The sequence below is a fragment of the Adelges cooleyi genome, unplaced genomic scaffold (assembly GCF_023614345.1).
Source record: "Adelges cooleyi isolate 19-005CV unplaced genomic scaffold, UGA_ACOO_1.1 ACOO_flye_CR_arks_rails_tigmint_CR_PRNA_247, whole genome shotgun sequence".
NCBI lineage: Eukaryota > Metazoa > Arthropoda > Insecta > Hemiptera > Adelgidae > Adelges > Adelges cooleyi.
Genome location: NW_026095912.1, coordinates 14,435,417 through 14,458,535, shown reverse-complemented (window position 1 = coordinate 14,458,535; position 23,119 = coordinate 14,435,417). Strand labels below are relative to the sequence as shown.

The following is a 23,119-nucleotide window of genomic DNA, read 5'->3' as shown; positions in this document are numbered from 1 at the left end:
ATTAACAACAAACAGGGCAGCGACCGAGCTAATTAAACCAAATCTGGCCCATGACTAGATCCATATTACAGTAATATATTCACACAGTTCTGCACCGACCGTATAATAACGTCATAATATATGGACAACAACAACCATATTGAGTTTGAAAATATCGCACGGATATCCTAAACGGGCAAACAGGATCAATTAAAATAGCCTTACCCCGTAGAGCAGACCGAACTCTTCGTACGGCAGCTTTTGTTCCTTGGGCACGACGTCTTTGGCGAGCTTCAACAGCGGATCCTCGTATCCCCACAGCAGCTGTCCGACAGAGACTTCGACGAAAGGTTTCACTTTCAATATGTCCATGATGCTGGCCATGGCTAACCTCAAAAACCTGGCCGCGTGTTTACTCTGCGACGTGGCGCTCTGTGGAAACATAAGGCGATTAGCAGTGCAACAGTAATTACCAACTACAACAGCAGCCCTAATACTCCGTTCATTTCGCATTCCTTAAATATATTTGGACTAATGACTCCAAAATCAACTTGCTTAATACTCTAAACGTCCAAACGTTATGGTACAACTATATGAATCGGTCTATCAACGTTTTCTTGCAACGATAATGCCCTATATCTCAAGAAGTTTTATGGGATCCCTACCGAATCAACTAGGATTCTCGTTTAGGTGCTTGAATGTAGGAGTCTTCGCGTTATTTCTAGAAACAGCACAAAAAGTTGTTGTGCCTACGATATAAATTGAATTGAATTGGTTTCACAAAAATGGCCGAATTCAAATTGAGAAATCTCTCTAAGAGAGTCACGTTCATTGGTCCTTTCTGCAAGGAATCGTTGGGAACTTTTTTTAGGATTCCAGAATTTAGAACCAGAATTTCAGTCCCCCGTAGTTCAAAGTTACAACAGCAAAGTTTCTACGTTTCTAGAGCAACTATGATAGACCAATTAATCTGCATAGATGATTTCTCTCCGAGCTCATTCTCTCTCGTTTTACTGACAATTCAATTTTTCTTGGCAACCTTCTCAACCTCCTTTTAGATCTCCTCAAGTCAGACGACCTTTGCTCAGATTTTGGCTGAACATTTTAAGCGCATACTTACCAACATGGGGATGTTGGGTACGACGACCATATCGTCTTCGGAACCGGCGCTCTGATCGGGGTCGAACACATACGTCTTGCGTTGGTTGTACGTCAACGTGCCGTTGGGGTGAAACGTCAAGTTGACCTTTTCCCACGTCTCTCTGTATATACAACCGGGTAACCGGGCACATTAGTAATAGAACCACAAGTAAGTAGAGGAGGACAATTGTTCGGGCAATGTATGTACTTACACGTAGACGAACGGGCCGAGTTCGTCGAGCACTGGCTTTTCCCGTTTACCGTCTGGACCGACGTTTAAGAATTCGTCGGCGTTTGTGACGTTGTATATGTACACTTTGATCACAGGGTGTACGGGCGGTTTCCGCCACATTTCAAACGTCTGTCCGCCGGGCCTCAGTGTGATTTGCTACAAAGAAAATTTCAAGAAAAAAAAAAAATTTAAATCCAAACGGCTCGACGAGTTAGCGGTGATAACAACAGCGGCTACTATGTATAAGGAACATCCTTGGCCGTGATTGATGGCTAATTAGTAAAAATATTTGTCGCGGTTTATCGGGCAAGAAGGTAAACCGGCTGTTTTGTAACAGGTTTGTTTTTACCGGTAATTGAATTAACGGCCAAGTTAAAATCCAGATGTGCTCATCCGTATTACGGCCAGAGGATATAATATATGATATTATATTGTTATTATTTATTTAATTTTGTACATATGCCATCCTATTACAATGCGAAACAACGAGCATAATAGATTTAGTGTTTTTACAAAGGTCAGATTGAGTGAAGAGGCCTGCCAGAGGAGTAACTTGGACAGAGTTAATTAATGATATTATTAAAATTTTTTTTTTTTTGAGAAGTTGCCAGGAATAGCTATTGATGGTAGTTTAGAGGCGAGAGGTTTGGAAATTTCAGTCACAGTAGACATGTTTGGGTGTATGTGAATGGAGGATTGGAAAGCTAATATAGGGTTTTACAAATGGTGCCTAGGACTTTGGACTGGAATCGCTGGATACAGAAATTTGTAGGGTAACAGGTCCGATAAAACGAACATTGTGTGATTGTACTTACGTCGTCGATGACCAGGTTGACTAGCGAAGTGAAACATCCCAGCACTAAGAATCCGGCGATGAGCAGGCCCAAGGCGACCACGATGACCACCCCTAGAAAACAAAAAGACACTGATGAGCTCTTGCGGTCCAGGTTCTTGGAAAGGGTGTCCAAAGATACACGTATGTTTTGATCGGGTAACATTATTTTGGACTTTTAATAATTGGAAAATAAGGTTGAACGGTAAGTATAGGTAAATGAGGACGATGTGTGTGTGTGTGGCCGGCCGGCCAGCGTACAGGTAGAATGCAATTTTTTTACAGTGCCGTCCGTGTAATAATGATGTTGCTGTTATTATTATTATTGTCGTCGGTATCCGAATGTAAAAAAATACTATCGAGATAACCTTCTGCGATCGAATTCTATGTGTATTGTAATATTTATTATTAATAATCGCTGTGGAACGGCCGCCACCGGAAACAAACGCAGGATATAATATTGTATAGGATTTTTCGAGAATTTCTTTTTTTCAGCTACCGCGTGCTGTGTATTAAATATGAAAAAAAATATTTTGAATTTATAAAAACGTCGGAATACATCAGCAGTCGTTCATACACACCACACACCGTAATAATATAATATTGTCAACAAAATAATATCATATTGACGGACAGCGCAGCAGCTGTTTTATAGCGGCTGCAATTCAGCCGAATAATGATCATTATTCGTTGTGATCATTGTTCGTTTATCGTTTGTAATAATAATAATTATCGTTTACGATTCGACGGTTGTTGTTATTATTATGTACATATAATAAAAATAAATTAAATAAATTAGCCAAGACGGAATTCGTTGGCCTATGACGTCACCGAGGTCCGATTGCAATTTTAATTTTTGTTCGTTTATGTACAATTATTATTATTTTTTAGTGTCCAGTATGAAGTCGCACCAAACAGTGGAGTTGTATATTATATATATGTACTTTAGTTTTATATTTTGTATCTTCTTTACAAATCTTTCTAACTAAGCTTAGAATCAACTTTCTATCTATTATGTTTTTAAGAGAAAATGAAAATCAAGCGTTTAGACATTTTTCAAATTCAAATCATATTATACCGCATGGGTGTGAAATCCATTCGATCTGTACATTAAACTATCTATCTGTATGATATATTATCTTGTAAACTAAGACAGATATCTATCTTCTCACTATTAGTGTGTGGTCTTCATTTTGTTTTTTTTTTTACTATTCAAAAAGTTATCAACATTCAAACTCTTTTTCATTTCAATTACCGTACTATTTGATTTATTTAAAAATCAAAAAGAGAAAACATGCTGACTATGGTTAAAAGTGTTATATTTAAAGCTATTTCTGAACGTTCGGCTTAAGTCATACACAGAAGATTGATAGAAAGCTACAAATTTGTACTCTTTATTATAATTATTAAGGACATAGGATAATACTAATATGAAAAAATAAATAATTATTTATAGAAAAGGAGAATGAGACTATCTGAATTGGACTATATCAAAGAAGAAATAATTGAGAGAACAGCTAAATAATTATAAATTAATTTAAAATCAAAATCAAATGCTTTAAATGTCGTATCAATTAAATTAAAACCAATGAAACTAAAATCACAACCAAACCACTTGGGTCGACTTGGAAAAAAGCGTATATTATATAATACAACTTTTTTATTTCAAACCAACAACAATAATTGTTTTTTTACATGTCTAAAATAATTTACAACGCAGTTTAAAATTAATACATTTTTTTCCTCGAATAAATTAATTTTATTTCATTGTTTAATTAATTATTGGTGTTCATTTAAAATCGTCAAGAAATTAAAATTGTAAATGACTTGGAAAACAATACATTTCTTAATTAATTGATGTGGAAAAAAAACCTAAGACAGTTAATTCAAACCACCGTGGTTAAGACCTTATAGTAAACAGTTTAAATATCTTTATTCACCAGTAACTTGAGTATAATGATCATAAATAAGGAATATAAAGATTTAGCAGCAGTTTGTATTAAATCTCGTTCACAATAGATTGAAATCCAATTTATAGTTTTTTACACTAACTAAACATAACTAAACGTTTTATCGGTTTTTATTCGAAAAAATATATTTTTAGTTTTTCTAAAATCAAAAACAAATTTTGAGCGTTAAAAATGGGATTATTTTTTTCCCCAAATAGTATTGAATTAGTTTTTTTAAGACTTTATTGGCATATAACTTTACTAATTTATCTTCATAAATAGATCCATAACTTATTTCTTAACTAATCAACGTGTGAACGTCAGCAAATGGGTTTTTTTCTTTTAAAAATCAAGAACCCGGTCAACTAGATGATTTAAAATAAGATTTTTGACTTTTAAGTCGATACAAATGATAATAATTATCGTCGACCGTCGCCGAATATATTAGGTATGATAATATATGTCAAAATTACTGTTATTCGGAATAGCCTCTAGTAACGTGTTTTAGTTTATAGGTCACTATTTAAAACCGTTGATTTCCTAACGTTATCTCCTGAATTGAAACGCAAAGTTCTTCTTTGAAAAAACGGATTCTTCCCAACACATTCCCAACATTGTAATTTAAATAGTAATTTTGATACGCTTATTAAGTTAAATATATCATATACTTAATTCATAATATTGTATCTATATATTATAACACTGTATTTATACCCCTATGAGGTGTCACTTGTAAATAAAAAAATAAAAAAAATACTAGCCTTAATATATAGACAGAGTTGTGCAAATTCTTATTCCAATATTTTTTTTTAGAATTCAAAACTTTATTGGAATAATTTGTTTTAACAATTTATAAAACATATCATTTATATTGTATTTATTTCAATTAATGTTTCACAAAATGCTTACTTAAGAAAAAAACACTTAAAAACTATTTAAATATGTGTTAACATTTTTTTAAAAAAAATGAACTTGAAATTATTCGAATAACTTTTATTCAAATGGCGCACAGATTAAATAAAATCAGGTAGTAAATACAGAAGTTAACTTTATAGTATTACAACAGATTTTCAAATAACGGGTTTCGATTGGCTTAAACTCAATGCAGTAGGGCCAACTATAGCGCCGAAAATATTGTACACATAATTTACAATAATAACGTTAATTGATAAGAAATACTGATAATAAGTAATTGAATATCGACGGTTGGTGCGGTGATGTGATCAAATATTTCATTGACCACACTGCAAAACGAAAGACAAACATTTTTTCATTTATCGGTCACACTGATCTGAGATTATTAAAGTTTGTTTACATTTTTTTTTTGCTATTTTTAGAGTGCACTATATGATTTTTTTTTCAGGAATCTATGGTAATATTTTTAATAATTTCCAACGCGCAACCGAGGTGTGATAAAAGGAAACAGCCCGCCTTCACGGGTCGTCTGAACAAATCGTCTATCCGATACGGTTAACAGACAATTAGAAGAAAAAAAAAAACAACAATTATAACGAACATTGTCGTGAATCCGGTCAGGAAATTGATTTTTTTTTTTTAGACCCTCGAAAGACAATCTAGGAAGGAGAAGGCGAGAGGTAAACGATTTTTTCCCCCTCGATCGATGGCCGGGAAACATCCTTGCCACGGCCGTGATACGTGACGGCCAAGCAGCACTTGTTCGCTTCCGATTTTCGAAGACGGCAAAGAGAGAAAAATAAAAAATAACACTACTAGGTACTACCGCCATATCAAAGGACAACACAGTATAATAGTGTTTTACAGCAGCTGTTACAATTAGTACAATCATTTAGACAGTCACGATTGGCAATCCGGAAACGGTTCGGGTACGACAACAATGCAGCCAACATGCGGAAAAAGGCCAACACGCGCGCGTTCAGTCGTCGTTTCCTGCACACGCACAATCGTCTCAATCGATTATCATCAGAAATAATAATAATAGGCGAGAATTTGTTTTCAATATTATACTAAAGACCAAAATACGATTGTCAATGAGATGCGAGTTGGAGTTAATTAAACGGCGGAAAAAAATAGCCACAGTGTGACCACTCTGAATAAAAATAAATACTTTGTTTGGAAACACTGCACCGTACAATTCTTACGTACAGATCAATAGGTAAATTCGAATTACCTATTGCAACATGACAATGTGATAATATTATAACCGCATTGTTGCGGTAGTGAAACAAATAAAAAAAAATATGCACTAGACAAATGTAATTTTGCCATTTTGGTCACACTGCAAATTATCACTTATTGCAAATTGCAAAGAAATAATATTGTAAGAGTTCCACAAGCCAATATAATCCACCACTCCAGATTAAATTTATTCACAATAAGTGTTTTCTTATCAATTCATGTTAACATATTTTATGAACCGTTACTTGACATCGAAACGGCCAATTCAATCACTAGACTATAAACTAGATTCATAATACTGCGATTAACATTTAATTACCGTATACATAACTTATTAGTTTCCGAATAAACCGTATGAAAAAATTGGGGTCAATATTGTTTTATTACTAATTAACAGGAAATAATAAAAAACAAATAAAAATTTTACATCCATTAACTACACGTTTTGTTGGTAGTTATATTTATTAGTGTTTCATTTCAATTGACTATGATAAAATAATAAATTCAGTTGATAAAGCATTCGGTGAAAGGAGGAAGAGTGTTAAAGCGAAGAATATATACGGATTAGGATTGAAATTCGACGTTAATGTATATTTTGTGCATATATTTTATTGTAATACCTATCTAAGATGTCCCTTACCAAGGCAACTATAAGGAGCTGACGAATTAGTAGAGTTTATTTCTACATTTAAAAAAACCAAAGTAATAACTCGATTATTTTTTTAATTGTAATTTTTTAGCCTAAATTATTTTTTAATAGTCCGGATTTAATGCTCAGAATATATACACAGTTGAAAATAAGTTTTCCCATAAATGCATTAATTTTCATTAATTCTATTGTTTTAGTAATCTAATGTATTCATATAAAACTGGGTAAACTATTGAAAATGTAAATAACTGGAAAACAATACCCAAGGAAGTAAAGTTATTATTAAAAAGAAAATAATAAATTCAAAAAGTCTTAATATTAAACCGTTTAAACTTTAAATATTTATTCATAAGTAACTTAATTATGTATAAATTAATGATTGGGTGTAATTAATTTATACTTACATTAATTAATTATTATTCGAGTCTATTTGTAAAGTTGATTAACTAGTTGAAATATTTCAGTTAAAATTTAAAAGGAAATTTCAAATTGGCTATTTTTTGTTTCCTATCTTAAAAATTTAATAGGTGATTAAATAAATTATTCATTATTTAATGTTTTAATTTATGTTTAATGTTTTAACTAATAAAAACTAATATATTATAATTATTTTAAAATTGAATCATTGAATTTAAAAAAATGCTTTTTATCTTTAAAATTACTTTGAGTAAATTGTTTAAGTAAGTTTACATTACACATTGACTTTCAAATCAACTTGAAAACTAATCATATTGGTTAATTTGATATTTTAATTTGTCTTAAGTCAATGTAAGATCATTAACTCGACCAACCTTGATCTTTGAGTTGAAGATTAAGTAAACTAAACGACTGATTTAATTTTGAAATGAAAAATAAAACAATTAACGTAAGTTAATTTAAAAAAAATACATTTATAGTTATATCTTCTCCTAAAAATTAGCTTGGTGGTAAATAATTGTATGTATAATTTTCATGCACTGTCGCGTTTGTTTAAAGAACCATTAAAAAACAATTTCCAAATTTTCATTGGTCCGTCGAACGTTAAACGTTCATTAAAATTTAACTAATCGTTAAATTTACCATTTATTTCTCGCTTGTGCAACAGCCCAATAAAAGAGATACAAAGTCCTAAAAGACATTATGAGTAGTCTTTTTTTTTTAAACATCATCCGTGATCGGTCTATTCGGTTTTAACGAACCGTTAAATTTATATAATTTAATTTTTTTTCGCGTAATCCGGTGTAAAAAATATAAGTTTGCAATTACTGGTTTTCAAAGTTACCCAATCGTCGTTGGGCCAACATAATAAACGGTGTAACTCGAATGGTCCATGAAAATAAATAATTAAATTATTCAAAATTATCTTAATCCAACCAAATCTAATATCGCATATTTAAAAAATAAAAACGTACACAACTTAAGGCGTTCCTTTGTGAGACTTTCAGCTGGAAAAACGCACATGTCGTGTAAACACATCTTGTGTGACAATAATTTTAATATTTTGTATTTTTTTTATCTATTCCAAAATAAACGCCGAAAACCATGTCCAGAGTTTTATATTAAGATGTTGCACAAGCATATTATTATTCATACAAAAATACACGAGCCGTGCAAAAATATTATAATATTTAAATGTCACCATTTATTGTTATTGCCTACTGTTTTGCGCCATAAATTCAAACGGTTCGAGTTATAGTATTGAAATTGAAGCAAAAAAAAAACAATATTAATAAAAAAGAAAAAAAAATGGGTAGAACGAGATTGACCAACGTCAGAATGCTGCAAGGCTGGACACTACCACGTCAATAATGATACTTCTAATTTTAAATTCTACTACTAGTTTTTATTTTGCAATAATCAACATAATTATTTTAAACTGGAAATTATAGATTTAATCACCACTTAAACGATTAATTAATATTTTCTATTAGAAAAATAAAATACAATTATCCTAAATGACAAACTCTAATTTGGATACAATATTTGGGGCGTCGAAGGTCTAATTTGATTGAATTAATATCAATTTGCAATTTTAAATTAATGGAATTGAATTGAATAAATAAACATACTTTTAAGTAAGTTTTTAAAATGGTATTTTATTTAATTCAACGAGAACAATAAAACCTGCCCAGCCTTGCCAATTGTATCAATGACAAACATATATTTTAATCGACTAGAGTTAGCTGATTAATTCAGGGTAAACTTGTGATTTTAATGTGTTAAATATGATATTCTTTTTTTAACGTTAAACTTTAAATTAGTAAAAAAATAAAAAATGGTTGATATTAATAAAACTTACAAAAACACAAATATAAAAACAAATCATACCAAGTAACAAAATTTTTTAGGTATCTCCCCACTTGACTTTATTGATAAATTATGATTTATATTAACTTTGAAAGAAAACAAAAAAATATCTTCATTTAAGTTACAAGTAAAAGTTTTTCTGTATATGTATAATCAGTTCCGTAGATTGTTTATTAAAAGTTAAATTAAGACAAAATGGAAGAAAATTTGAAGAAGATAATATTATTTGAAAAAGAAAAGTGGAAACTTTAGGATATTGAATTTTTTTATTAGCCTTTATTATAAATATTACAGCTCAACGGTTACACAGATATTTAATTTTCATTTGTTATTTGATTTTTGTACAATAAAACAAATTATTACACCTTTAAAGTTAGCAGTTAAAACAATTGGGAAACTAAAAAAGCTGTGTTTGCGGTTAAGTTAATCCCACTTAAAGGTTTAGAATCAATTAGATTGTATTTTTTTGCAATTTCAAGTGAAATCATTGACGTGTTAATCGTCCGGTCTAGGTATGATTATGTATACTTCAAACATATATTGCAATTAGCACATTGCAAAAAAAAACAACAACACTGTGTATTAGATTTAGCGTCGTCGAGTGCGAAATGAAAGTGGAAAACTATAAATTTTCGTTGTGCTAACACAACTTTTATGACGTTATACAACCGCGTTAACTGGTTACAATAAATGCTTAACCATTATGTATTATGTGCGGTCGTTTAATTACAAAAACCGCGTTGCGCCAATACATATGTACCTATATATTGTGTAAAAGAAACTTCACCGGTGTGTGCGTTCCATTTTGCCAAAAAACCCCACTCCAATCAGAGCTGTGCATCGTTCGTAGAAAACGTTATCTAAACAACCATCTTGATAACACACTATTCGAGTAAAAGTTATTCGAATAATTCAAAAATGAATTATTCGAATGTTTTTAAATTCAATTATTCGCGTAATTTTTAAAAATATTCGAATAAAACGTTATCTTAAATATAATCATATAGATAATACACTATTCGAGTAAAAGTTATTCGAATAATTGAATTTGAAAATTATTCGAATAATTTCAAATTCAATTAGTCGAATAAAACGTTATTTAAATGACCATCTACATAATACATTATGCGAGTAAAAGTTATTCGAATAGTTTCAAAAATAGTTATTTGAAAAAAATATTATACGAACATTTTTAGAATTAGTTATTCGAATAGTTTTAAACTTAACTGTTCAAATTTTTTTAAAAATATTCTAACAAAACGTTATCTTAATAACACATGGTTCGAGTAAAAGGTATTCGATAATTTTTAGAAATAATTATTCAAATAATTTCTTTTATCTAATAAAAAATAATTCTAATCATTTTTAAAAATATTATTCGAATAGTTTGCAAGTGCTTTTTTTCAAGTACAATATTTGAAAATATTACTTCATATAAATATATTATAATATTCTATAATTAGAAATAAAATAAAACCAGAAAGTATAGAAAGACAATGATTTATTTCAATAACTTTTTATTCGAATTATTTCAAATTCAACTAGTCGAATAAAACAATATTTAAATAACCATCTAGATAATACATTATTCGAGTAAAAGTTATTCGAATAATTAAAAAAAAAACTATTCGAATAGTTTTAAGTTCAATTAGTCAAAAATTTTAAAAAATATTCGATTACAACGTTATCTGAATAACACATAATTCAAGTAAAAGGTATTCGAATATTTTAGAAATAATTTTTCGAATAATTTAAAAAAAAAATTATTTAAATAGTTTGCAAGTGCTTTTTTCAAGTACAATAATTGAAAATATTACCTCGTATTTATCTATAAATATTATCTCGTATTATCTAATATAATATTCTAAATTTAGAAAATAAGTAAAACCAGAAAATATAGAAAGACAATGTTTTATTGCAATAACTTTTCATTCGAATAATTTGAAATAAATTAATATTCGAATAAGATTTGGCACAACTCTGTCTCTCTAACGCAATCGTATCGAACAAGATTTTATAATTTTTTTTTCTTCAGACTAACCACTCAAGGACGGTGGAGAAATTACATTATTTTATTGTGGGGGGGGGGTCTAGGGTCAACAGGGGGGGGATGTCGAACTCAGGTTAAACCGCGTTCGTTTAATATTAAAAATATTATCAAATATGTTTTCTTTCTCAATGGTAGATCAATGTCGTAGATGACATGACCTACACAACGGTATTGTGTGCATAAAATACATATATTTTTACGCAATACTGTTTTTTTTTTTTTTGTTGTTGTCAATTTTTTTCAACAGGTTATAAATATTAGTGTCGTGTGTTGTGTGTCGGATGACGATCGCTGCATACTATTATTATTGCTATATCATAACAATATCAAACGTACGCGATGTGAAAATAATTACTGAAATAATTATTATTATTATTTGTCCGTCGTCCTAGGTTGAGCTTTGGCAATGACAGTCTGACGGCCGTCGACTGTATACGTATGTGTATTTATCATTGCATTATGATATATGTGATTTTTTTTTACTATATATGGCCGATGGTTTTTTTTTTACCAGGAACATTGTTTTTTCCCGTGTAAAAAAAAAAAACAACAAAAACTGCAACTCTACAGTAAGGTAATAAATTTCAAGTGTGCGAATAACTATTATAAATTATAATAATAATAATAATAATAATAATATTATCCAAGTCGTATAATAAAGGGCGATTAAGGTGATGGCCGTAATTAAAATCATAATATATTTAAACCGTCCGTACCTTGTGATTATTTTTCAACTATCATTTTATAGTTTATTATTACAATATACTTAAAAAATAACAACAAAATTCACCATCATCATTGTCGTCGTAGGCAATGTGCCAAGACCAGCGAAAAGGCGAGCTGCAGTGTTACCAGAGTGGCAAAACTACATTTTCTAGTGCCTACATATTTGGCTAGTCACTTGTCTGATTTATCTCTGTTATCGTTTTAAATTTAAATATTTATCTATATCCACCTACAGGATGATCAATCTAACTTGAAACTTAAATCGTAGCTTATATATTTAATTACATTCTTAAGTCGAGAATAATTTGCTGAACATTTTTGACCGGCCGATAACCAGTTTTGTGTAATTATTTTTGGTATTTTATAATTTAAAAATTAACTATCCAAAAATTGATTATCGGCCAGTCGAAATGTTCAGCAAATTATTATTTCTAATTTAAAAAAAAATAATAATTCGAGTAGTGTAAAATAACATAAACTACATTGTCTCAAAAAAACTACAAAATTGCAATTATTTTAAGAGAAAGCAAGTGCCTTGCGTTAAATTGATATGGATTATGATGTGTAGTGTTTGCCATCTAATAAAAAGTAGTGTTCACACTGTCTTTTGTTTTCTTTTGATTCCTTGACTTCTGAGTACAGGCAATTTTGAATGATATTACAGCTCTTTAATTTTTTTACTCGGGTAAAGGACGCGCTATTTATATAAGTATATAAGTATTAGCTGTCCACGTGCGGTAAATTCCATAAAACGGTATAATATAATAATTATGACATAGAATTCTGTTGACAATTTCGCAACTTTTATCCCAACCGAAAAACAACCTTAATAGAGGTAAAAAAAAAATCTTGTTTTTTCTATTGGATACCAATTTATTGTCTCGCCTAAAGGCATGCGAGACGACGGACATTATAGTATATTTATAATACTAATTTATTCTAAGCTAGGTCGTTTAGTATTAATTTTAATTTCCATTTGCTCGTGGCCGACCTTGGATGATTTTTACAAGAGGATTTTACATATACATATGTTATTATTCAGCCAAATAAAGATGTAATTTTTTTACCATTCGATTTAAATGGAGAAAATTATTCGAAGGATTAAAAAACAACATATTTTTGTTGTTGTTGTTTTTTTTTTTCGCTAAAAACCTTCGTCGGATTATGAACAAAATATGTAATAAGGCGAGATGGATTTAACCCGATAAGAAGGTAGGTACGCGTTTAGTCATACTCTACATACCGCATTATTTATATTATACTTTATTTTTTATCTCGATGCGCCTAACACTATAACCTACCTGCCCATTGTAGATATTTAATTACAGTCAGCCGTCCAAAACGGTTAAAAGTAAAATAATGTATTACATTAGAAAGAAAAAAGTAAAAAGTAAAAAGATTAATAACACAGCCGTCGTTGCGCGACCGAATGAATATTGTATTATTACTATTTTTTTTTTTACATTTGTCGGTTACCGGCGTTTGTTTGTTGTTCGACTGCGGTTTTCTAGTTTATGTTTCTCTGGTTGTTGTATACAAACATCTGTGGTGTTATTATTGTTTTTTAGTACATTATATACAAAATATTATAAATCCATTGCGGTAGGTACCTACGGCGAGGCGTTCGTGGAAAGTATTTCTGGGCACACACAGCGTGGCTATAATAAACAATTATTATTATTCGGTGTTAATACAACCGTTGGGTATGTACTCGGCGGTTAGTGTGTATTCTACACCTGGTTATTGTTGTTAATTATTATGTAACGCGTCCATCGACTATACCGCGGTTACCGTTATTATAATATATATTTTTATCATAATATATGTTAACTATTTTCTCAATAGCCGGGGCCATTGTAAGACATGAGACGCGCAGAGAGATAGAGAGAGCTCCGAGACGGTCCAGCACGTTAGAAATCAAAAATCCGCCTTGGTCTCCGCGTGCCGGCACGCTTTACACGGCCGTTTGAAAAACGACAAACCACATAATATTGTGTACTTAGGCGCATTATTTACAGTATAATATGATTATGTGCAGGTAGGTAGGTACACGTTCTCGGTTACAAGTACATGCAGCAGTCACTTACTTTGCAGTCCACCACAGGTGCAGGTATAGTTAATCACAAGGCATGCGTGTGTGTGTGTTTAAATTGTCCACAATATTATTGTTCGGACGGGGAACCGACAACAATAGAAAGGGGGAGGGGAGAAGGTAATTAATACGTTGTTAGATAATGATAATAATATTATTATTATCATTACAGTCGGATCTGATTGTATTGCACCGTAGACGATTAGGCAATTGCGCGCGTCCAAAGGCAGTCGACGGTGTGACACAACCGGCAACAAATACAATAATCGTCGCGTATACAGGGTGACCATTTTGCACGTACAGTGCGTGCAACTTGACGCGCCGTCGAATCCGGTTAAATATACCAGCCGGTGTCTTGCGGTCGTCGGGCGTTAAGAGAACAAAAAAAAAAAAAAAACTCGAACTAATGAAGACAAACGTCTTGAATAGTAATATTGTAGGACCTCATACCGTATAGTTTATAAGAGGTACAAATGGGTGATAATATTGTATTAAATTGATCACGTCGACCTTAGCGAAACTTCAATGTTAACTTGCCGACTGCGGTTGGAATAATAAAAAAAACAAGTTATTTCATAATATTACTTGTCTCGTTTTACTGTAAAGGGCGAAAAAAAAACTTTAATAATTAATTTGTAGCAATTAAAATCGACTTAAGAACACGTTCTATTAGTTTTTTCTTTTTTGTTGTTTGGAGATAACTAAAAACGATTGTCTATCGTTTGATTCGGTGCTTTGCTACAACACACACACACACTTCGTACAACTAACTAAAATTGTTTGATTAACGCGAACGGCCGTTTTGGATTAATTTGATTTACATTTTTTTCCATCGACCACTAGATCCGTTACTTGAGATTAAGAAGCAACGCTTGCCGGGTGTGAATCCCGGTTTTGGAACGGCCCAAAGGCAAATTTCCTAAAACATTATAGTGTCTCTCCGGAGACTGGTCTTGTTGTATGCGGGCCGACGGTCACTATACGTGACCAGCTGTACCTTGTATTATAATTATTATTATTATTATTATTAATGTATATTATACTGGCGGCAGCAGCAGCAGCAAACACTGTGCTGTCTTGTATAAACACAGCGCGGTGATCGACCTCTGTGACTGCCACGTCGGGTCGGCCCAAAAAAAAAAAAAAACCCACTAAAAAGCCATCAAAATTGAAAAAAAAAAATTTTAATAAAAAAACAACAACAATAACGAGTAGATTACAACCGAGCCGAAGACAAACTGTCGTTGTATTATAATATTATATTAGGATTGTGCGTGTGTGTGTGTGTTGCGCCACTCATTTTATAATGCCTACTATGACTACATAAGAGACGGTAATGAACATTGCGTGTACCCGGCTTCTTTTGTATATTTTTAATGTCGTTATAATATTATGAACAGATCCCGGTTAAGTAAAATTACTTGTTATGTCAGTTCTCTCTAGTTAACTGGCTCGACGTTCGTGTAAGTTTAATCTAGATTATGTTATGCTATACTTGATTTTTTTGAAGCTAAACCGATAGACGGACGACGACCAAGTTTAGGGTTTACTGTTAAAAAAAAACAACCGACTAAAATATATTACTTGGATGTACGAACGAGGTCCGTTCGAAGCACAACTTTCCCAATGCGGATTTTTTTATATATTGCCTATATATGTATTTTTTTTTTTTGAAATATTTTCCAATATAATACGGTTGCATTCCGTACGGTATAGTCCCTTCGAGAAGCAAAAAACAGGTTTCTACCGTTTGCACCGATCCGACCCCGAAAACAGGTAACTAAGGCCTAAGCAATCGTCCTGTACATTCATTGCACACACCACATTGCATTAGTACAATATATTATCGTTATTATATTGTATAGAGTGCAGACCAGGTAAGCCTCTAACATCGGTGACGAATAAGAATAATAATTATTATACTTTCTTGACGGCGGCCCGAGGCGACCTTACACGTGTTGTGACTGTACTTTCTCTTTTTTTCCTTAACACACACACACACACCGGCTACCGCTATTTGCAGTTGTCCACCGTTAAATGCAAACCCATTTAACCAATACAATTCATACATACATATATATATATGTATAATATACATTATTATAATACCGTGTGCGATCGACTGAATCTAAGCATTATGAAAAAGAAAAAAACCACGGATAAAAAATCCATAGAAACGTACTACTGTTGTAAATATTATGCTTGTAAAAGGTAACGGACTTGCCAGTATAACACCAACAAAAGTATGAATTGATGATATTTCCAAGTAAAAAAAAAAAAAAAAAAATGGATATAAATTCGAATCATCTCGAAAGTCGTTGCATAACAAGTCGTTGCATGTTTAACTTACTTGCGTTTTAGAAAAAAAAAAAACAGGTTTATATTAGCTTGGACGCGTAGCTGAAAATGGTGTTGTTTTTTTTCAAATGGTGTGTAATTATTTTTATGCCTGAACCTACTTGGTCATTAAAGGTACTCTATTGGGCTAAAAATGTTTAAAAAAAATACCTTTAAAATCGAGAAAAACACCCAAAATATGTACATATTTATCCAAAAACCAATTCCCATAGCTAAAGAATCGCAATTATTTTTTTTAACTTTAAGTTTTGTAATCTAGACTGAAGGCAGATCTAAAAACGTGTTAATAACTTATATATATATATAGTTATCTAAAAAACGGTTAAAACAGCAACACATCAAAAGGGATAATGTCATCAATCTCACTACACCCTCCCATCACTGTGCTGGATTTAGTTTCTTTGGTACTACTTAAATAATTGAGCCACTTTGGCTTCATTACAGATTATATAAAACCAAATGGTGCACTTTTGCACATTTGCTGATAACTGAAACCCTTCTCGAATCATTGTGACCACCTTCTAGATATTAAATTATCGTAAGTACAGAACACTTTACTATAGTATGTTATCAAACAATTTGTACAACCTATCGGTGATAGCAATCATACAAATTCAGTGATGTTCTCTAATTTTTCGTGGAGAATTTTTTTTTTTCTACCGGTGGCCACTCTGAGTTGAGGTGGGTTCCGGTTTGTTTACATTTTCAGCAGTTACATTCCTCTAATAGAGCACAATCTGCGATATTATTATTTTTTTATATATTGTGACATACATGATATTATTATGTACTTGACCAATCGACTAGGCCGTTCCACCCTTATTGCTGTTGCTAGCTTGTTTTCCACAGAATTGCGACAAGTCAGGAAACAAATTAGCATTTCGCAAAACAGTCGTCCGGATCAGATACCGACAGAACAATTGACGTTGGTAAAAATAGTGTACATACTTGCTATTATTATTTTGTTGTTATTACTATACTGTATTCCCACGGTACATTTATACTACAGCTATGAGGTTGTACGGTGATTTGTACATAATACATATGCATATTATCGTACACACTGGTAAGGAGATAGACAGAGAGACTATAGGAGAGACTATGCAGTTTTGGGCATGTATATATTATATAAAAAAAAAATATATATATATATATGTATATAATTAAACTCTATTCGTGGTCGGATAGCCGTGGTAATTGCACAAACCGCCGACATATATAATATACAGCACAGTATGTACACACACACACACAGACAACGATAACTAGGTGAAGATCGTCAGTATTTTTTTTTTATTATTATTATTCCTCTCTCGCCTCGAGTAAAACGTTTCGACTGTGCTTTACCGTTGGCCATATTATTATAGAGACCGGCCGTGTACCTAAGTATGATAATAATAATAATAATAATAATAATGGTAATATTATTGCACACAGCACGAACGACCGTGTAAGACACATGGGATGTAAGTACCGTTATTGGTTCGATATTCCAATACGCACAAACACAGACTTACAAACACACTATTGGCTCGGTTGTGTGTAAAAAATTACCAAGCAGTTGCCAAGAGTCAATGTCAAAAAAATATATATATATATATATATATATATATTAATACAAAAATAATCCATGTATAGGTATAAGGCAAAATGATTTAACAGATTAAAAAAAAAGTATGAATGAAACGTGTTACACTTTGTATATGATATTTTTATATAAGTGTAAAAATTATTTTAAAAAATGGCAGATATTTATCAATAAACATAGTGTGATATTGATATTATTTATCGCACTTTTAACGTTAGACACAACAATCAATGATTTATGTCTCGTCGAGTATATAATATAGTATTTTTTAAAGAAACCTTCCACTTTATTGTTATTGAGTTCAATCCACCCGGTATAATGTAATCTTATTATTGTGCAAATGCAAGTGTATAAGTAAGCCTATGACAGCACCAACAACTCACAAATGCTAGCCTATTCGGGTAAACGTTTTATAGTTAACATATTATTAAATTCGTCTAGTTTAATAAAAAATGATTTCGATCTAGTAAAAATTAAATTTCAGTTGACTATGTTAAGTTTTCGCCAATTAATTATAATGTATACAAAATTAGTTATCTCGTTTAATAATATTAATCGAATTAATAGAAATTAAAAAAAATTGATTTTAATATTAACCATAACTTAACACCATCTTACTATAATTTTAACTTTAAAGAGAAGACAATTATTAAATTTATGTTTACACATTGTTATTTAACTTTACACTTGATTTAAATTGTATTTTTTTTTTTTGTGTACTACTCACAAAATATGTAATAAGAAACAGTTTTTTCCCTTGGTCGCATTTTTCTCAAAAAGGCAAAAGTCCAAACGACTTTGAGACTAAAAAAGTAGCATAATATACTTAAAGCATAGTTGTAAACATTTTTTTAAAGTTTTAGTTAGGTAGTTGAATTGTCTTCAAGTCTAATCTTAACTAACACACTGTATCTTTTATGTCGTAGGTAAATCGTTCAATTTAAATGCCTAAAAACTTGGCAATTTTATATTGCTATTAAATACAAATATACGAAATAAGTTGAATATGCTAATGCTGATACGATTCGATTGTTGACATTTTCCCTGTCCTATTAAAATACAAAAAAGGTCTACATAAAATACCTAAGTATAGGAAAACAGTAATATGATTCCTAACATAACCCAAAGTAATAAGATTATCAGAAAGCGTGTAAAATTTAATGATGTTTTCGATCCGCTGTAAATAGTTTAGAAAACGCTACTTGATTCCCCGTTTTAATCTCCTCGCCGGCATAATATTATTGTTGTTTACACAAAAGCGAGCCAAGTAAGTATATTATTTTTTTTTTTGAGAAAATTCATTATCCTCGACAAGACCAAGACGATGGGAGGATTTTATATTACATCACGAGAGGCTTTCCAATGTACTACCCGTTTTGTTTTGTTACATTGTACATTGTCCTCGAACCGAATAAGACACACACAGCCAAAAATGTTGGATTATTGTTATTTAATGTCTTTGATCTTATTTTTTCCCAGCTGAATCCAAAGGGCTTGTCCGTCGCTGTATCATCTCTGGCCTATCATTATCACCGAGCAGAATACAATGATATTCAAGTCTAATGAGTCATTTCAGTGTTTTGTTAGGTTTTTTTTATTGTTATTTGATTTTAATTTTTGCGATGAGTCACTGATGAAATACCGTCAAACGACCACCCCCTCCCCGATATATTGTCTCCTAAGTATAAATCATACTATATTATTACAATGGTTTGAGCTGACAATATTACATATTTTGTATTCTTACAATGTCAAAATGTTGACACCTTCCCGATAAGTATAGCTTGTTAGGGAGGGGGGGGGTAGATTAAAACAAAATAATAATACAAAAATATGTACAAACAAATAAATTATGTTAATATCTGATTTACTAAAATTACTAAAATTAATAAAATTAGAAAAAAAATAAAAATAAAACATCAAACATGCTAAACGGTAATGGTAATGTATGTGTGCAATTAATTGTTTTTTACTTGATTTTTTAAGATGTCTTAAATAGATATTAAATTTTCGATATTAATTGGTAGAAATGTAAGTATCTGATTAATTGTTTTTTACTTGATATTTTTAAGTAGATACTAAATTTTCCGCACTATTCGGTTTCGATAAAAATGTTCCCTTTTTCTGACCAAAGACACAGTTTTAAACTTAATTGCATTTAAATTGGATAATAATTGTTTAGATAATATTTGGACAGTAGGGAAACATCCGTCTTTACTAAGTATAGCTATATTCTCTACTGTTAAAGTGTTCAACAGCACTTTATGCAAAACAAGATTTATTATAATATAATATGATAATATACCTGTGATATCTAGAAAAAACTTAACCACTTATGGTTATATGTAATAAAATAATAATAAAAACCCTTAACCATAACAATTATATACTCTCCGCGATTAATGCGATAATTTATCACAAGTCGACGGCTTTACTATTATTAATATTATTATTTATTATAAATAGGTACACAAAGGTGGTGGTGTATATTTTTACAGCGAGAGGTGAGTAATAATATTATTATATGTATAAAAATATTATTATGCGGAGCAATAGCTTGTCGCCACAGAGGAATGCGACTATACACACACACACACACACACACACACACAACCATCGTTGAGCGGGTTACCAAAAACGATAGGGGAAAAAAAATCAAAACCTTTTAGTATATATATATATATATATACCTTATAACATGATAATTACAACTTGTCATAAGACACCTGTCGGAAGATAGTATAATAATAATAATAATAATAGTTATAAGTTATAACGACCCGGTGGTAAATAGGCTTAGGCGAATAAAAGTATATTTTTTAGTATTTAGTATTGTGTTTAAAGTTCACACGTACCCGCGGCTTGTTTACAGTGTTTTTAGTCCATCATCGGGTCAGTGTATTATTTTTGTATTTTTTTTTTTTTTTTAACAAGCTTAAAAAACGTGCATTGTTTTGGAAACACAACGATCGCCATGCGTTTGTCATCTGGACGACATATTTTTATCAAAATATTTTTATTTGCGAAAACGACAATAACCGCGGCGAGGTTGAGCCGATGAAGAAAAATGAGATTTTTATTTTTTTGTCTTATGCGTGTATGTAAACTGTACACAGGAAATGCATACCGAATCCGTAGCCCTTATATATGTATATACATATATACACCGCAACACACATGTACAGCATTGCGGTTTGTTTAATAAAAAAAAAAAACACACGGCGACCTACAGTGGATGGTAGGTACTACACCGAGTTGAGTAGAAATTGTGTTTCTTTAAGGAGAAGAAGAAGAAGAAGGAAAAAATACCAAAAACCGGTTGTAAAATAACCGAGTATGGACTTTGGAGAGAAATCGCACCGACACGAGCAAAACCGTTATACTATTCGGTCGCGGTCAAAGTATAATAATAATGATAATAATCATTTTTTTTTTTTTTTAATATCTTATTTTCTACTAAATAAAAACAAATGAAACACTTACACCACTTCCTCAGGAAGCTGCTGGTCAGTTTGGTGCACAGCTTGCCCTTTTTGTTGTGCATCTTTCAACGGGGGGTTGTTCTTGCTTTCCGCTCTCCGGGGGGTTGCGTTAGTGATGTCCGAAAAGAGGGGTTGTGCGGCACTTGCCGGCCGCAATTTTTTTGTGGTTTTTTTTTTTTTGTTGAAAAAAAGTTACAAATCAAAAAAAACGATACTCAAAAAGGTAGTGTAGACGCGGTTTTTTTTTTTTTTTTATAAGTAGCGGTGCGCCGCGTTGTAGATTAAGAGAGAGAGAGAGAGAGAGAGAGATGGCCGTCGAACGAATACTGTACGGTATTAAAAAAACAATAACAATAATAAAAAATATATATATTAATAATAATATAAAAAAATTTGTTTTAAAAAAGGTTATATAAAAATATATATTTATATATATATATTAATTAGGTGTATTATCTAAAACATATATGACTTAGACGACTGACGCGCGGCACACACGAGACGTATGCACGATGACCGCGATGCACTGACTTGTTTGCCCCGGCGCGGTGTGCCGTTGCCGTTGCCGTTGCCGCCGCCGCCGCCGCTGGAAAGAACGACTCCATGGCGCGGGGCGACCGTGGTAGTGGTAACGGGCCGGGGGAGCGGTAGGTGGGAAAGGCGCGCTGGCCGGTCATCACGGTTAACAGCATTAGCGCGGCGGTTACCAGCAGCAGCGGCGGCGGCGGCGGCGGCGGCAACAGCACCGGTAGTATAATATTATAGTATAATATAGTGTATAGTAATACAGCCGCATTATGTATAATAGTGTATAATAGTAATAGTAACATAGTAGGAGTTATAGGTACGTGGCCGTGGCCGAGGTGGTGGTGGTGGTGGTGGTGGTGGAGGAGGACTTGCGACGACCGATAGGACGTGTACCAAGATTAAGAAACGGCCCGGCCGGTCGGTCGAGAAAAACGTGCTCCTGTCGCCGACGGGTTATGACGCAGGAAAAGATAATGTTATTATTATTATAGTATAGAATGTATAATATTAAATTATTATACAGCTATATGCCTAACACAACGCTATCGTTATAGGTATGCGGGTGCGCACGCATAATAATGTATTATTTTTTTAGAGGTCCTCGACGACATCAAAGATGACGCCTAGAAAGGAAAAGCGAAAAACACCGTACAACATCTTAAGAAACTAATTTCCTATCCTAAACAATAATGATGTTGGTCCGGTGCAGTAGTGATGCGCTACTGGAAATATTCCTTAAAAAAAAAAAAAAAGAGTTTATTTATACACACAGGGTGTTCGAAAACGGGCATTTTTTAGAGCCGTTATTGATTTTTTGACTTTGGATGTTGGTAGGTTTTGTTTTATACACATTTAATTGCTTAAATCCAAAATTATACCTTTAGTACTTTGCGCATACTTATAAAATTTAAATGGGAACCATCATATTTTTTGGGATATTCTGTTTCAAACACTCTTTGGTACCATACTGTTCAAAAGTTATTGCTATTTAAAATTTGCGTTAGTGCTCTGTTTAGAAGTATATAATATTGTAGGTATATTCAAATCAGATAATTTGGTGTGGTTTTTATA

The 23,119-nt window shown here is 31.9% G+C and overlaps 1 protein-coding gene and 1 long non-coding RNA gene across 2 annotated transcripts in view; one reads left to right on the top strand and one right to left on the bottom strand.

Moving 5' to 3' along the window:
- LOC126836362 (scavenger receptor class B member 1) overlaps positions 1-22,053 on the bottom strand; it is a 27,723-nt gene extending 5,670 nt beyond the window's left edge. Inside the window, exons 1-5 of the mRNA XM_050569639.1 lie at positions 21,522-22,053; positions 2,167-2,258; positions 1,332-1,507; positions 1,100-1,241; positions 205-411 (exon numbers count right to left, since the gene is read on the bottom strand). Coding sequence (XP_050425596.1) covers positions 205-411; positions 1,100-1,241; positions 1,332-1,507; positions 2,167-2,258; positions 21,522-21,582 — 678 coding nt within the window. The 5' untranslated portion in view covers positions 21,583-22,053. The remainder of the gene's footprint in view (positions 1-204; positions 412-1,099; positions 1,242-1,331; positions 1,508-2,166; positions 2,259-21,521) is intronic.
- On the top strand, positions 18,338-23,119 carry LOC126836363 (uncharacterized). Its single transcript, XR_007685316.1, has 3 exons — positions 18,338-18,439; positions 20,505-20,542; positions 22,644-23,119. It is a non-coding gene; the product is annotated as an uncharacterized LOC126836363 (long non-coding RNA).